The sequence below is a fragment of the Pollachius pollachius genome, assembly GCF_949987615.1.
Source record: "Pollachius pollachius genome assembly, chromosome: 9".
Classification (NCBI taxonomy): Eukaryota; Metazoa; Chordata; class Actinopteri; order Gadiformes; family Gadidae; genus Pollachius; species Pollachius pollachius.
Window position 1 is genome coordinate 14,309,275 of NC_136942.1, and position 16,082 is coordinate 14,325,356.

The 16,082-nt window shown below is 43.2% G+C and overlaps 2 protein-coding genes across 4 annotated transcripts; both read right to left on the reverse strand.

Moving 5' to 3' along the window:
• Positions 1-328: 328 nt before the first annotated feature.
• On the reverse strand, positions 329-7,655 carry selenoo1 (selenoprotein O1). The gene is made up of 9 exons (XM_079743078.1): positions 7,006-7,655; positions 6,694-6,897; positions 6,294-6,471; positions 4,915-5,045; positions 4,221-4,498; positions 3,742-3,898; positions 2,601-2,786; positions 2,047-2,203; positions 329-1,163 (listed from the first exon to the last, which is right to left on the reverse strand). The coding sequence occupies exons 1-9, from the start codon at positions 7,545-7,547 to the stop codon at positions 966-968; spliced, it is 2,031 nt and encodes a 676-aa protein (XP_079599204.1). The 5' UTR covers positions 7,548-7,655; the 3' UTR covers positions 329-965.
• Positions 7,656-7,857: 202 nt separating this feature from the next.
• Positions 7,858-15,099, reverse strand: trabd (TraB domain containing). Of its 3 annotated transcripts, XM_079744149.1 has the most exons (11): positions 15,048-15,070; positions 14,865-14,937; positions 14,568-14,611; positions 14,175-14,241; positions 13,644-13,810; positions 12,432-12,572; positions 12,156-12,266; positions 11,530-11,669; positions 10,832-11,004; positions 10,543-10,639; positions 7,858-10,415 (listed from the first exon to the last, which is right to left on the reverse strand). In XM_079744149.1, the coding sequence occupies exons 3-11, from the start codon at positions 14,589-14,591 to the stop codon at positions 10,241-10,243; spliced, it is 1,095 nt and encodes a 364-aa protein (XP_079600275.1). In that variant the 5' UTR covers positions 14,592-14,611; positions 14,865-14,937; positions 15,048-15,070; the 3' UTR covers positions 7,858-10,240. The 3 variants fall into 3 exon arrangements, with proteins under 3 accessions (XP_079600275.1, XP_079600273.1, XP_079600274.1); XM_079744147.1 differs by lacking the exon at positions 14,865-14,937 and having other exon boundaries at positions 15,048-15,099; XM_079744148.1 differs by lacking the exon at positions 15,048-15,070 and having other exon boundaries at positions 14,865-15,035.
• Between the last annotated feature and the right edge of the window lie 983 nt (positions 15,100-16,082).

The window sequence follows — 16,082 nt, forward strand, 5'->3', positions numbered from 1 at the left end:
CTTTACGCTTTAAACCCTTAGGCATCAGATGAGCGTTCTTTTCCTGGGACTTGCTGGTACCTGTGCGTCAAGGGTACATTCCACACGCCTGGAGACAGCGGAGACATAGCACTTATGTTTGCCAAGACTACAAAAAATAACGTGCTTAACATAATTAGTAAAAAGCATTATGTACAAGCCAATTACACGCAATTACATAATCTAACCGAGAACAAGACGGATTCATAGGATAGGAAAGTATAGCATTTTAGTCATTTTTATATCAGTGGATAGACAAACCACACAGTTGAAAGAAATAACAAATTATTGGTTATATTGGTTATGAATTTGGTTATATTTATTAGTAAGAGTTAAAACAACCAAGGTGAGGAATACATAATATTTATTACCAACCAATTATCCCATTCTTCTCAACCAGACAGATTTAGCAATATCAATTTCCCTGAACAAATAATAGACAATGCAGCTTTTCTGAGTGGCATAAGGTTAAACTGGGTGTTTAAGTAAATGCTAGGACTTATGAATTATAAAAAGCTACATCTATACATCTTACACATATTACGAAAACATCCTGTGCGTGTTTATCAATTGCAGTTCAACCAATCAGGTAAAATCACTCCCATTCATACATACAACAACAACAGTATTTGGGTCACGGCAAAGCTCCAGAGCTCATCAGACTCAGACAGGTCCCTGAAGGACTGGATACCTGAGCCTTCATTTACATCCAGCCAAACCGCCAAGCAATGCTCAGGTGAAGACTAGCTTGTCAATGGAGGGTCACGTGTCTCGTTTTCCTTCCCCGACACCGGCTACCGAAAAAAGCCCCGGAGAGAGTATTATATAGGTCACAGTAGGAGGTTTGAAATCAGTGCAAAGATAAACACTGAAGGTGGGCCCTTAATAAACTCTCCGTAAGCCTTTCCTTAAGGTAAGCAGGCTGGTCGAGGAAGGAGTTACGAGGATCAAGAGACACAGATTCCGGTGGCCCAAGCCGGGGGCCTGCTGTCGTAGGGAACAACCTTCCTGGAGGCCGCTGCCGCCTTGGACGACACCGCCCCTTGAGGGTCTGACTCAGCTTGCTCTGCCCCTGCACTTGCAGGCTGCTCCACACTCGGCTGGGCCGAGAACGGATCTTCCAGAGCCTTCAGCACCCGCTGGACCTACAGAAGGAACACAGTTAACGATATGCAACTGAAGAGACGAAGAGGCAGACTTGTGAGGACGTGATCATATTGTTCAGAGGCAAAATGCACTCCTTGAGACATTCACAGTTTACTTCCTTACCCTCGATGTAGCCAGTGTTGTTGTGCATATTTATGGGATAGGCTAGGACGGATCCCGCGGGAGAAAACACGCAAGCTCCCAACCATGCAACTACCGATGCTATGGTCGTACACCGGCGTGAGGGACAATGACGCCGAGATGCAAATGGATGTGCACCGTTGTGAATCTACTTTGACAGAGTTTGCTTGCAAAAAAGGAACAGCCCCCTGAAATTTCTTAGAGATGAGTCTTGTTTCTTTTGGTTCCTAATAATAAGGAACCAAAACACACAATGTTTGACACTCTGGGGCTATGTGGGAAACATTGTCGAACGTATCTGCTTTTAAACAAAACCACTCTCTTTTCAATGAGCTATTGAGATTGGTAGCAAAACAAATGGCAGCTATTGAAGGTCTATCTGCAACCAACCAAATATATTCAATGTTGAAATTATTATTAATATAACATTGCACAACAGACAATTGCACAATAAGATAGCCTAACCAAGCAATAAAACAAGGAGGCTTTTCTGTCTGAGGGTTTTGTTCTAAACTTATTAGGCTTAATAATGATAATGAAATGATATGTGATTTGATAACCTGGTTCTAAACATAGTATTTGTAATGTTTGGCTCTAATTGGTTAATCTTCCGATTGCAATACAAATGGCCATGTCTTCTCTGGAAGTCGTTTGGTTTCTGTGTGAACCATCAAAGCGTGTGCGCGTGCATAGATATATAAATATATACTGGTCAGTCAGAAAAACCCCTCAAAAACTCACCTCAGAGAAGTCCCCATTCTCGGCAGCCTCAATTGCATTCTGGGCAATGTAGTTTCTGAGGACCACACGCGGGTTGGTGCTGTTCATCACCCTCAATCTGTCATCCAGGACTTCCTGGACATTACTTTGGCCCTCCAACTCCCGGGCCAGACGCTTCCTGTGTGCATAATAGCCCACTGAGGTTGGTCGAGAAGACTCCTCTGTGACTACAGCCACAGAACAGCAGAAACTGGCCATTTTTTCTGAAGTCATGCTGACAGCGGAGTAACCAGCCCCTATTCTACCCTTCCTTATCAACATTGTGTCCTTTGTTTTTCTATCCTGACGACAAAGCCTGTTTGTTTTGGCTCTTATCCTTATCTCTTCTCCCTCTTTCCCTGGTTTTAAGCACTTTACTCAAATACCACTCTACACACTCTACAAAACACATCTTCTATCAAGTATATGATTGATTCTAATCCAAATAACTAAGGTTAAATCTGCTTTCAGGCCCAAAACAATACCGACATAGCCACCAAAAACACTGTAACACCTAACAGTCGTGTCCTCTTTACCTGTAGCTGGTGATCCAGTCGGTCCATTCCTGGGCCTGCTGGCCCCTCAGCTCCTCCTGGTTGATCTCCGCCAGCTCCTGCATCTTGTTGAGCTTCTCCAGCTGTCGGCCAATCGTCTTCCGGTCTGAGATCATCTGGAACAGAGCCGGGTTGCTCTGGGCCATGGACAGCAGCATGGCCAGCTCTCTGACAAACCCAGTCGTAATAGGTTGGAGGTGATGGGGTTCAATTGCAAAGCGCACATATTCTCTACCAGCGTAAGACGTTAACACAGATGCTAGCAATGCAATGGCTATTTCCTTTTTTCCCTCATCTATGCGCTTTTATTTTGCTGACTTTATTATTTAGATCTGAAAAATAACCTAAATAATTGTCTAATTGTCTAAAGTTAACAACTGGATCATTGAGTGATAAGGTAGTAGAATATTTAAAAAGCTTGATATATTATCATGTTTAAGAGGACTAATGGGGGCAATTCTCCAATTGGTCCAGTAGTGAGCGAGAAAGCGGATACTTTAGTATGCAGAAAGAAGCTCTAATGTCATCCTTATAGAGCTATAGCACCCCATTAATGTAGTTCTCTAAAAGTGCTTGTTCTGCCACTGACAGACCGATTATATTCTAACATTATGGAAAGGACAGCTACACAGAAATACAACTTTTTGCTTATCCTTTCGCTAGATACAGTATTTTATACAATACAAGTCTCGCCCAACGAGAAGTCTCGCGAGAGACGAGTTGGGAATGGTCGAAACCTGAGTGAGAGCTGTCCCAAGAAAAAACTGACCGGATCAATAAAAAGGGAAGAGAAAAAAATAAATAAAAATCTTCCTCAGTAGGGATCCTTTCCAATAATTTTTGAATTGTATCTGATCCTGTCAGTAGCAGAAACAAGCACTCTTATAGTACTTACTTGTACGGGGCTCATTGGCTTCAAAGGATTACATTACATTGCCTGTCTCGCGGATTACGCCTGCAGTGTTCTGGCTCAGTGCTGCACCCATTTCAAAAACTCTGGTCTGCATAAATCCCATAGACCCAAATGATTGGGAAATAGGGGAAGCGTAGAAAGATCCCGAAATTCTCCTTGAAAACTTTGATTGTTCACTAGGATTATGATAATATGATCCTACTGGCCCACCGTGGTTCCATGGTTGGCTTGTTGGCTACCCTGAGCTCCTCCAGGGAGGTGCACTGCTCCAGCAGCAGCTCTGTGGCCTCTCTGACCACGCCCTCCTCCCCCTCGCTGGGGCAGGGGATCTCACCCAGGCAGCGGAACGTGTTGGTGAAGTCAGCTCCTGTACGGAGGGGGCAGAAGCATTCGTTTAGAAGAGTCATGATTGCATCAAAATGACTCTTGGTAATGTCTAACTAATTCTAAGGGGCAGGATATTTTATGAGGGGCGTATTCGGTGTTATGCCCAATCATACCCCTGTTCCGCATGCTCTGACCTGTGTTGCCCATGCTCTGACCTGTGCTACTCATGGTCTGACCTGTGCTACTCATGTTCTGACCTGTGTTGCCCATGCTCCGACCTGTGTTACTCATGCTCCGACCTGTGCTACTCATGGTCCGACCTGTGTTACCCATGCTCTGCCCTGTGTTCGGTCCAGTCTCACCTGTGTTCTGCATGGTCTGAAGGAGTGCAGTGATCAGTGTCTCGTCCTCCGGCTCCTCCTTCCTCAGCAGGCCCAGCTTCTTCCTCATGGTGGCCAGGTAGAAGCCGTTGTACAGGTCCATGTATTCCTCCAGGACGGCCTTGGCGCGGCCCGCAGGCAGCTCCGGGGCCAACGCCTCGGCCAGCTTCCCCAGGTTCCACCTGCATATGGCGGGCTGGGCCTGGTACGAGTAGCGGCCAGAGTTGTCCGAGGCATTGCAGATGAAATCCGGATCGAACCTTGGAAAGAAGAGGGAAGATTGACCTTTCACGACATGTTCAGAATAATTAATAAATAGATCAAGAGGATCAGGGATTATCCTTATCAGTAATTCTACTTCCTAATTAATGCAAATAATTCTGTCTCTGCGCTCACATATTGATATACATAACCTTATGCTAGACAAGATCCTAGTGGCTTGAGTTATAAAGAACCAAGTAATTAACTATGTCACCTGAAATGTAATCATCTGCATCACTTAACTGTACATACAGTAATTAACAAGTTGTATTGTACGTAAACGCTTTGACTAACGACTAATAACACAAGCTCATTACATGCATGAGACCAGTCCCTTAGCAGAGCACAACACGGGCTGCGATTCCACCACTCTGACTGTGACATGGCGGTAGCGATAGGACACTAAGTATCAGACCTGTCCATGAAGCCGTAGGGGCCGTAGTCCAGCGTCAGTCCCAGGATGCTCATGTTGTCCGTGTTCAGGACCCCGTGGCAGAACCCGATGCACTGCCACTGGCTCACGAGGCGGGCCGTACGCAGGACCACCTGCAACCGTTGGTGGGCCGAAGCGTTAAAGTTAAGAGCCGGACTGATATAGAGCTGCTCTACAATAGTATTGGTCAATACTGACCTATCACAGTTAGATCAGTATCGGCGTATATGTTTGCCGATATGCACCCATATGAAGGAAAGGGTGTCATCACGTAGTTTGTCCAGCAGAGCGCGCTCCCGACTCCATTGTAATTATAATCCTCTCAGCACCATGTGCAGCATGTGTAGCTCACATCTTCCTATTCTGAGTCAAGCGGGATGGCTGCTAACTCGTTTTTGAAATACCTTTAATAAACAATGACCGCCTCATTTTCCCTTTCACATATTATATTAACGTCCCTGACAACCCCCATGTCACTTATGCTTGCCATGTTATCCAGCGATAGCTTGTCAGTAGGTACATTCATTATTAACACTGATTGAAAGTTAAGCATTAGGGCATCTTCCTGCAGCAGACGATGGTGCAGTGGTTGTTTCAGTCTGTTGAGTACTGATTTCACGTTACGTAGATACCTAGTTGGTGTGACGTAATGCTGGATAGTAAAATAAACAACGTCCTGATCTTTTACTCGCTACAAACATACAGACATACGGTTATACAGACATACAGACATCCTGGCTTCTCTTAAACATCGGTTACCAATGGAATTTGTCAAAATCCCATAATTTGAATGTTAACAATTGTATCATTGCAGTTTGTGAAAAACATTTTTTAAAGTAATGTATTCATTACTCCTTATTTATATGTGATTCCTTCTTATGTTGTCCACAAATGCCTTACTGACTGACGCGCATTGATTACAAAAGACTAAAGTGAAGCAGACGGTTGCAATGTTTTGACTATCCAGGACATCATTGTGTTTAACTGTTGATCTCTCTGAATAATATGTTCATATACATTAATAAACAATAAAATCTGCCCAATTACTATGAAGGAAAGGAGAAAATACTGGTGAGTGACCCATCATAGACACTTTATATACTATATAACTGGGTGACACAGTGGTCCCATTGAAAGCAGGGAGGTACCTCCCAGAGTATTGTGGCTGGATAATAGCAAGCAGGGAATGACTCAGCATTATGATGCAGGATCGGATCACTGTAAGAGTCATCCTAAATTCTCAACCTAATTCACTTTAGAACCAATAGCAATTTTTTTGTTCTATAAATTGAGTGAATGGGTGGGTGGGGTGGGGTGCATTGTGAAAGGTTTTGAGATGGTGCATCCAGTGCGGAGCATACCTCTCTGAAGAAGGCCACGTTTCTCTCGACCCGATCACTGTGGTTCTGCTGGATCTCAGGATAGAAAGTTTCAATGACATAATCCAGCATCTGTCCTCTGATCTCGTTGTGTCCGTAGCTGGGACCCTGGCGCCCGGTGTTCTCATCTGCCTGCTTGAAGATCTCAAAGGACCCAAACCTGCTCACACAATTCCCCCCAACACAAACGCACACACACAGAATGTATCAATACTTGTAGAATAGGGCAAGATTAACACCAATCCTTGTGTGGTGTCCGCTCAAGAGACAAATACGTATACATGGTTGACGTTTATGACATGTGACAAAGCAAATAACGTTCATTCAAACCCAGCGACAACACTTTGAAAAGCAGTGGTTCAGCAGTGACTGTTTAACGAACCTGAGGAAGGTCGGCGCAATACGTAGAACCACAGAGCATCTCTCGTGAATCGCGTTCCCATCGTAGTTTATGTCTCGAATGACCTTGCTGTCAGATGTCACCACCGATCCTGCTCTGGTGGTAGGGATACCCAAGGCGAAGATGGCCTCACTGCATAGAAACTCCCGTATACTGGAGCGGAGCACCTTACGACCATCAGCTTGTCTAAAGGTTTTTTTGCAAAAACAAACACAAATAAAGCATACATGTTTGTTTACTTTAGCCATAGGGCAGTGTTTATGATATCTGAATTTAAAAAGTAAAACGACAAACCTTGAAAAAGGGGTCTTCCCAGCGCCCTTCACCTGGATCTCCCACCGGCCACTCGGATTTTCATGACGCAGTTCGGCACTCTGATCGGACGGAGCTTTCACCTCGCCTAAGTAACAAGCTGCCCCATCGCCTAGCTGTCCAGCAAACGACCCAAACTGGTGTCCACAGTAGCAGTGGGCAGCGGGCTCAGATCCAGGCATCACTTTGGATCCACTCAGATATTCTGGGCCAAGGGGGTCACTCATGACCTCTGCCCCGTTGAGCCCGAGCAACGAAAGGGCCTTATTTGAGACAGCTACGAATCTAGGTTTGGTCACAGGTGTCGGCTTCATTGTGGAAAAGCACGCTCCCTTTACCATTCGCACGCCGGGTTCTTCCGACGAATCCAGTGGAAGCCTTCTGAGTACGACATTGTCAAACTCAAGATGATCCAGTGGCGAACGGCTCATCGATAAACCCATACTGTCCATGGCGATTAGTCTGGCAACAACCGCAGCGCGGAGAATATTTGGTTGTAGAAAACGAGGTCCTAAATTAGCCATCCAGTCGTGGCCATAAGATTGGTTGGAAAAGTTATCTTCAACAGCAAGCAAGGAATTATATCATGCAACAACTTGCGGGTGTGTGAAAGATCCGATCGTGCTGCATTATTATCTGTCGTACTAGGAACCAACGTCAGAGCGGAACCATTCGCCCTGACAAAAGCAGGATGGGAGTGTCTTGATTACAGACTGGGCTCAGTCATGGCCCTATTAAGGGCTCAGTCTGTAATACTGTTATACAACTCGAACCAAGGGTTTTAAACTTGTAGCCTAGGAGGTACCACATCATGTCGACATAATAATATTAATCATCAGTTTATTTTACTCATTATTGTCCAATGCAGAAAATGTTGATTATAATTGTATTTGATAATATAGCAGGCTTTGAGGAAGCAATGTTAATACAAGAAATACATTCTCACGTTTTATTTCTTTCAATCAAAATATGTGAGTAGGAACGTCATACTTGACTTTGCATCATGCTGCTAAGGATCTGTTAAATTGACAGTGAATAAAAGAAGTACACTTCTGCTGCTTCATCAGGTTTATCCAAGGCTGGTGTAATCAAGGAGAAATACATTGGTGTTATTACCCAACAAACAGAAAAGAACAGTGTTGGGTGCAATACCCCATGCTACAATCACTGCTGGCGCTACCCAGTCAAGAGAGTCCATCCCAATAATAAAAGCCCCGGGAATGTCCGGTTTATCTTCGACATAATACTAGGACATCTTATGTACTTTTTACCTGGGAATTGCCAAAATACCAGATTATGTGGTTTCCAACATAACATGGTTTTCCTAACATGCCATTGTTACTATAAACCATCTGAACTGTACAATCACACACATAAACACATACACACACTCATCCCTCCAGTTGCTAAAGTTGTGCACAGGGTCACAAGACCAAAAAAAGTAAAAAGTCCAACGTTTGCCTTTACCATTGGAGACATCCCAATAGGGAGTAGGTTTTGTACAGCACAAATTGGCTTTACAAGTTGTAGAACGCTAATGTTGAGAGCTACGATGGAGGTAAAACGCAGACCAAAGGCAGCAGCAGAGAACAGATGTAAGGCTTTTACCTCCCAACCACCTTATAACCCCTATAGACCTTTTCAATACTGTTGCTACAACAACCCCACAATGGTTTACTTTCAACAGAAAGACAAAATATTCTAGTTCCTGATTCTGAACCTTTTCAAACTGTTGTCATAAAATGTCCCAGTGTGCATACTCTATGCAACACGCCATCTTAAAATAATTTGGGAAGTTCTATAGATGTTTATATTGGTATATGTGTAGCTACTCAAAGTTACATGTTGCTATTTTCTAGTTGGCTATCTCTTCAAGGTGTATCTTAGGTCAGTTCAAAGCCTACTTTTTAAGCGTTTTCCACACTCAAGGTGAAATCAAATACAAAAATGCAAAGCTAACACATTATCCTGAGGCACAGTGAAGCTAAAGTTACACCAGGTTATAGCTGTACAGATGTATGCTTCGAAAATGCAGTAGGTGAGGTACCATTGCCACAAAGTGAACTAAGTATGAACATATGTGTAGGCCAACATCAGTTGTATATTAAAAAAGGACCAAAAAGATAAACAAGTAAAAAGTTTGTAATTGCATCAAAGTTCTTTGCTTGATTTGGTGAAGGTCAATGTAAAACGCATAACTCATTCATGTTTGCCTTTAACCGAGTTTCTCAAGATGACACTCAAAACGAGCCCTTTAGATCTGCGATATGAGGCACTTCTTGTGGTATATTGTTGCGGGCATGACGATATTTTTTAGGAAATAAAATGTAATTAGATCAATTCCAAAAAGTGATTTGGAATATGCTTAGATAATTGGCGAAAACATATTTGTAAATCAATTCCAGTTGATAAGTGTATAATGCATGTCCAAGCCAGTGGCCAGATGCCAGGAGATATTCCACATATAAAAAGTGTTCAAAACAAATGGCTTGAGGATATTTTCTCCAGAACACTGGTATGCATATATTTGCCGTATTCTATCACTACTGCATATTATAGGTTATTTACATACATAATGTATTCTTTAAGCAAACATTTACCGGCTGTACATAAATATCTCTTAACACACACTATAAAGTGCTTGGAATTAAAAGGGCCAATTAAGAAAAAGGAAACATTTAGTGCCCAGATCCAGAGAAGTACAAGGTAAAGATTGTATTAGAAACGCATGTCAATGGAAACAGGGCTCAAGACTGACCACCTGAAACCGGCACCTCATCGAGACAAAGAATGGTGCTTTGAAGGAAACCGTTGAACAGCGAGTTCACGTCGTACCACTACATCTATTCCTAGCCAATCGGAGGAATGCGGCGGAAGATTAAACGGCATGTAGAAAATGTACCGTTGCTCCAAGTACAAGAGAACAGAAGAAAAGAAAGTACAATGGTTTCTTTGGCAGTATGGCCCTGCTGTGCCAAACCGGGGACATACATTAAAACACAAGTATGTGCTGGTTCCCCCGGAGCGGTCGATCACTTCCATGTCTTGAAGAGACTGCCGGTTCATCGTGTCCTTTCAGCCTCTCTTCTTATTGTTAAGGCCAGTGGTGGCAGATGCATTGCTTTCATATTCTCAGGGCGGTGACGCATGTTCAGAAGAGGGACGGAAGGTTGGGTGGTGGGAACGGGGGTTGGGGGGGGGGGGGGGGGGGGCGAGGTCAAGCGGGAGGCGGTGGCTTAATCGTCTCCAGTAAAGACTTAACGGAAGGTAGGGACAGCAGAGCCCTGCCTAAGCACCCCCCTGCTCGGTAGCAGGCATAGCCCACCACCCCCACCACGGCGCCCTTCATGACCGTGACCATCACCCGGTTCAAGCGGGAGGGCGGTGCGACACTGATGGAGGAAATCACATGAGGTGTAAAATGATGACTGGTGTCGGGCGACTTTTAGATAACACTGATTGATCTGATTGATCTGATTATTTGTATTAGTTGTTGTTTTTTTGTTTACGAAAACCAACCTCATGATCTCTTGAATGTTGAGCTGCTTCTCCCAGTTTTTCTCAATGCCAGGAACGTGCCCCATGCCTACCACTCCGACCACCACAGCAGGCACTTCTGCAAAGACAGACACGCATGATAAATACATTTCCGTCACTAAAAATCCATATTTTAGGGTGCACACAATTATCTAGGCCACCCATCACGACACGACACAACTGAATTCCATTCATCTACTTGAATGGAGATAGAGCTCATTTAGCTGAGAAAGGCTCGACTGGGAGCTGGGTGGATGAAGGAGATACACACTCTGGGCGTTAGGGGGAGCCTCCACACAGCGAGCCGCCTGGCGGAGGGTGTGAGTGAGGTAGATGTCCCTCTCCGCGACGATGGTCTGGTGGAGGGCAGGGAACTCCCCGATCATCTCCAGCATGGTCTGCTCCAGCAGGTCCTTCTGCTTGCACTTCTCCACGTCTTCTTTACTGACAACCCCAAACAAGACACGGGGTAAGACCAAGCTACCTCCACGGTGCTTTGGGGAAACGATGGGGGTGGGGGGAATGTTTTAAAAGGTCTGACGAGACCCCAATGAGAATCCTTTGCTCGTGTGGTGGTTGAATATTGTCGTGGTGCAATTCATTACAGAATTGTTATGTATTTAAATGCACTATTTGAGGAGAAAATAAGATTTGCATTATCCATGAAAATGTTTTTTTTTGTATTTGGTTACCTGAAACATTTTTAGTCAATAGCTCTCAGTAGATTGCCTTTTGGATAATAAAAGCAACTAGCGAACCAATGAACAGAATATGTAGATACAGGCCTGGATTTGGTTTAACTTAAAAAATCTCCTGTAAGTTGAATTCAGCATAACCAGATGTAATCGTGTTAAATGTGAAACATATTTATAGCAATTTTTTCGTACAGTCACGGTGACCAGTCTGTAAAATTGTAAAATCCATTAGATGACAGAAACATACAGTGCAAGTGCTGAATATAGTAGTTACCTAATGGGGTCTGACAGGAAGCAAAGTCCCCAGGCTAGGCGGGCCTTCTGCCACATGCTGAGAGCTGCAATGGCCCTTTTGAATGTCACAGGGATGGGCCTGTCCCCCAAGTGAAACTTACAGAAGGGCACTTGTCCAGCCTGCAAGAAAGGACATTCAGGTAATGGTTCATTCGAAGCAGTTGGCATAGCAATTATTGATTAACATTAATCCTTAAAATTCAATCAAAGCAAATCCGACAAGGCAATGATACATTATTTTCTCTATTAAATATCAAATGAATCTAACCGCTTGTTCCCCAGTGGAAATGGCAAAGTAGTCTAGTAGGAATACATTATGTTAACGCTTCACAGTTCTCACGCCACGTGTGTGAAGAAGTTCTGATTCAGTTTACTGGATCATGTAGCTGTGTCCATTCTTGCTACAGCTTTTGTTAGTGAATGTTGACTACATATTAAAAGCATTAAATCTGTAATGTGAAACTCGTATGCAACAGTAATCAACACAAATATGAGGTGGGGCAATGTGTGTGACCATACTCCTTTTACACGTTTTTTGCTTGTCATGTAGTAATGTGCATATCATACTAAAACACTTGAGTGAATGAGGAAGTGAGCGAGTGTGACCTCTTTGAAGGCCTCCCTGAACTCTCCGCCAGGAGCCATGCCGAGTTGCTCTGTGATGTGAGCGGAGACTTTCAGCAGGAGAATCTGCATCAGGCCAGACATCAGTCCATTCTAACACACACACACACACACACACAAGTTAGTTAATACTGATATAATATTATATAAAAAACGTTTGATCATCCATTAGTTAGGCTTTCAGAAGGCTATTTGTTTATTTAAACAATACACACAATAACATTTTCATAATTTAATTCGCTACTAAAAAGGGCCAACCTGTTTGATGGCTTGCTGGACCTTTTCCAGGTTTATATCCTTGGCCTCTTTCAGCAGTGTGATTTCATCCATCTTCAGCATAGACACCCTATACTGGCACAGTTCCACCACCACCACGTCTGGCTGCACCGCCCGGATCGTCTGGGTCACAGGGAATCAGAGAGATAGATAGGAGTTCACATGGTTTTGACGTGAGAGTGTACAAAGGTAGGGGGAGAAGAGGATAACAAGGTTGAGTCTGACCCTGTGAGACAGAGAAGGCAAGCGAACTGTGAAAAATGGAGGTCAATGAGTTAGAACGAGAAACTTTTTAAATTGACATTGTCTTAGTATTCTCTATTTTGCCAGACACAATTTTAAATCACAGACACTACCCATTTTTACAATCGTAAAAATCATCCAATCTTTGGTGTTTGGATGCGTATAGAATCAGTACAGGTGTACAGGTGCAAACGTGTACTCAAAAACAGTTTTGTAGTCATTTTTTAATGTTGATATGTATTATGAAGTTTGGAAGGAGAATATATAAGGAAATAGTAAACAATAAAGCCTTTGCTGTTGCATATTCTTGTTGAGATTAAAATAAGTTTAGTATAGCAAATGGCATGTGTAGGTGTAGTTCCCCAGTGTTGGACAAGTTTTTACCACCTGCCAGGAACTTTTTAACCACATGCCTGGAATGTCCCCGCATCAAAACTGAAAGTTAAATTCCTAACAGCATAGCAATACTATGGTGGTGTGTTCAAATAATCACACATATTAATAGCAGTCTATGTAGTTTGAAAGGTTTTTTTTGTTTTGTTCACAAAAGTTATAATGACAGTCAACAGACAATTGCGTCCGGATTACACCGAAAACAGAATCACCAGTAGTCCCGGTGCGCCTACAGTGCCCACCTGCAGAGGAGACGGCTCTCCCAAGCGTAGACGACTGCCAGCAGAACCCGTTGACACTGATATTTTCTTTCATATTTTCAACACAATAAATGAATTACAAAGTACCCTGCCCTAAACAATGGACTTACTACAATGCAATTAAACCAGATAAATCGCACATTTCAAAATGTCCCTAATGATAAATGGTGTATGTTGGTGGAAACTATCGCAGACTTGTTCTTCCACAAAAAAAAAAACAAGCAGCTACAAAACCAGTACAAGAGTACCCGCTGAGATATGGGCCGTGTTTTTGATTCAAGGTTTATGGCATGCTTACCATGGACACATCTTGCTTGCTGCTGTCACTGAAGTGGGCGGTGCCAACCAGATAAAGCAGACTGCCATCGGAGGCAGTGAGGCGGGTGACCGTCTCAGGTAGGTCAGGTGATGCCTGGCGCCGCTGGGCCCGGTAGTTCCACAGCGCCTCAGCGACCTCAGCCTCGGCTAGGGAAGACATGACACACAGGGAAATGATGACAAACAAAATGACAATAGGGGAGGGATTGCTGAGAAATAGCCAGCTGATGAGATAAGGCTGCTCTTATCGTAGACCATGTTTATTATATCAGCTGGCCAACAACAATGTTTAGTATGACCCATATAATACTGTTTATGTCTGTATGCATGCACTTTATACACTGAGGCTGCTCATTGGCCAACAGGTATAATAGTGACATCGTTGTGGCATGCCTTATTACAGCAAGCACATCTGTACATGTTTAAACGAAGTCATTGCAACATTTGGTAGACATAAAGGTGTGTAAATATTCTATGAGAAAATAGACATGAAAATCCAAAAGTTACTCACAGAGCCCCGGAGACAGCCTGGGCATCACGTCCTCGGACGGATCCTCTGGTGGCCAAATGTGCTCGTCCTGCGACAAACGAGGCAAAACCACTACGTTAGCAAACAAAAGCTTGAGGTGATATCGTTTTAGATCATGACAACTTGCGAAATTGCCTAACTCATTGACAACCACTGTAACATGATCAGCTTGAACCGCACACATACTTGAATATTTCATGGTGAACATCTTTCAAGAGTAGAGCTGCAAATTGTACACACTATCGTGGTATGACAATCCAAATCCTCAACATCGCACTTCATGTAATGCAACACATTTTAAAGCCAGGGGAGAAGCAATAAACGCCATGCACTATACTATGAAAAAACAGCGTGACAAAGCATCCCCGTACACACCTCTGAAGTGTTGTCCCGGTCCATGATGCTAACGTCAGAATAACCTGCGAGGGACGAGTGGAAAGATTAACGCGACATCTTCGTATGACACCAAAAAGTACCCGGCGTTACACTGTAGCCTTAGCTTGTCAACACAAATTGAATAAAAAAATTGACTCTAACCCTAGTCAAAAGAAGGTACAATAGGATAACCCACACGTTGGCGAGCTATCTCCATAACGGCCATACAGTCAAGATGCATGCTGCTGAGCAAACTATCAAGAGGCTAAATCGGTCTTTACTTTTACTCAATCTCACCTGTTCGGCTAGCTAGATGGCAAGCTATTACTAGCTTTGAAGTCAACAAGAACTGGGTGGCTCTCTCACACCCCTGGCAGTCATGTCACACACGGGGAAGGATACTTATTTGCTACAAATGGGATCTTTCAATCGTAATTCACAGTACATCGCGAATATGATCTTAAACAATGTGAAACTTACACAGAACTCCGTTCGTCTGCTGCTGCTCTTCACCTCTCGCGTAGGGACACGACAGTAGCGAGGTGCATGCCGGTACTTGTGGTTAATTTGAGTGCACATCAGAATGTTGCAATAAGGTTTAATATTAAAACAAACGCCATTTGAAAATGTTTAACAAATATTTATTGTTAATGAAATTACATTTAGTGTAAATTGTAAGTGTAATTTTACTTCCCATAGGTTGTAAAAGTCCTGCATTCTGAAACCAACCTGCCTATGCCCTATGTACCTGCCAGCTCAACTGTGCAGGTCGTTATTATAAAGGCATCTCACTACTCCATACCCCTCCCGTTGTTACACACTCCATGTGTTCAAGGGTCTTTCATGTGTGTATTTGATATGTTAATATAATAATAATAGTATACTATCTATTCATTCGTTGTTCTGGCTAGTGAGGGTCTTTCATTATTTTATTTTGTATCTATATATTTTAATGAATTAACCCATTGCCAATATAATGTGTGACAGAGTGAAATTACTGATGATGTCAGGATCTGCAGCAGCATGTGATTTTAAGAGATTATTATGCCCAATCAAATGCTGAATAACTCGATGCTCAATCGTGGTGACAACTGTGAGGTGAAAAACCATTGTTAATCTTCAATCTCTTCATTTACTTCACATTACAGCACTCCCACGAGAAGACAGCAGACTACAATTAAAACAACCCTCTACCAGTGAGTCCAGCTCCATTCATTATGTTGGAGTTGCAAGTCTTCTAGCGCAACCACAAGCCCCTTCGCCTGTTTTCAAAATATACAATAGTCTACCCGTTGTGGTACATTTGAATCATATGAAAATGTTGGTATTTTGGTGATGCCAATTTCTCAAACGAAGTACAGATGAATTACAACTTACATGATTCTAACGTGTGGTGATGAAATTACATTAGAAGTCTATGTGCGATTTTATTTTTTGTAGCCTACACTACATACACTGAGCCATGTACAGTGTCTATGCATCTTACTATAGTGCGCTGTGAAGCTTTTGCTGTAA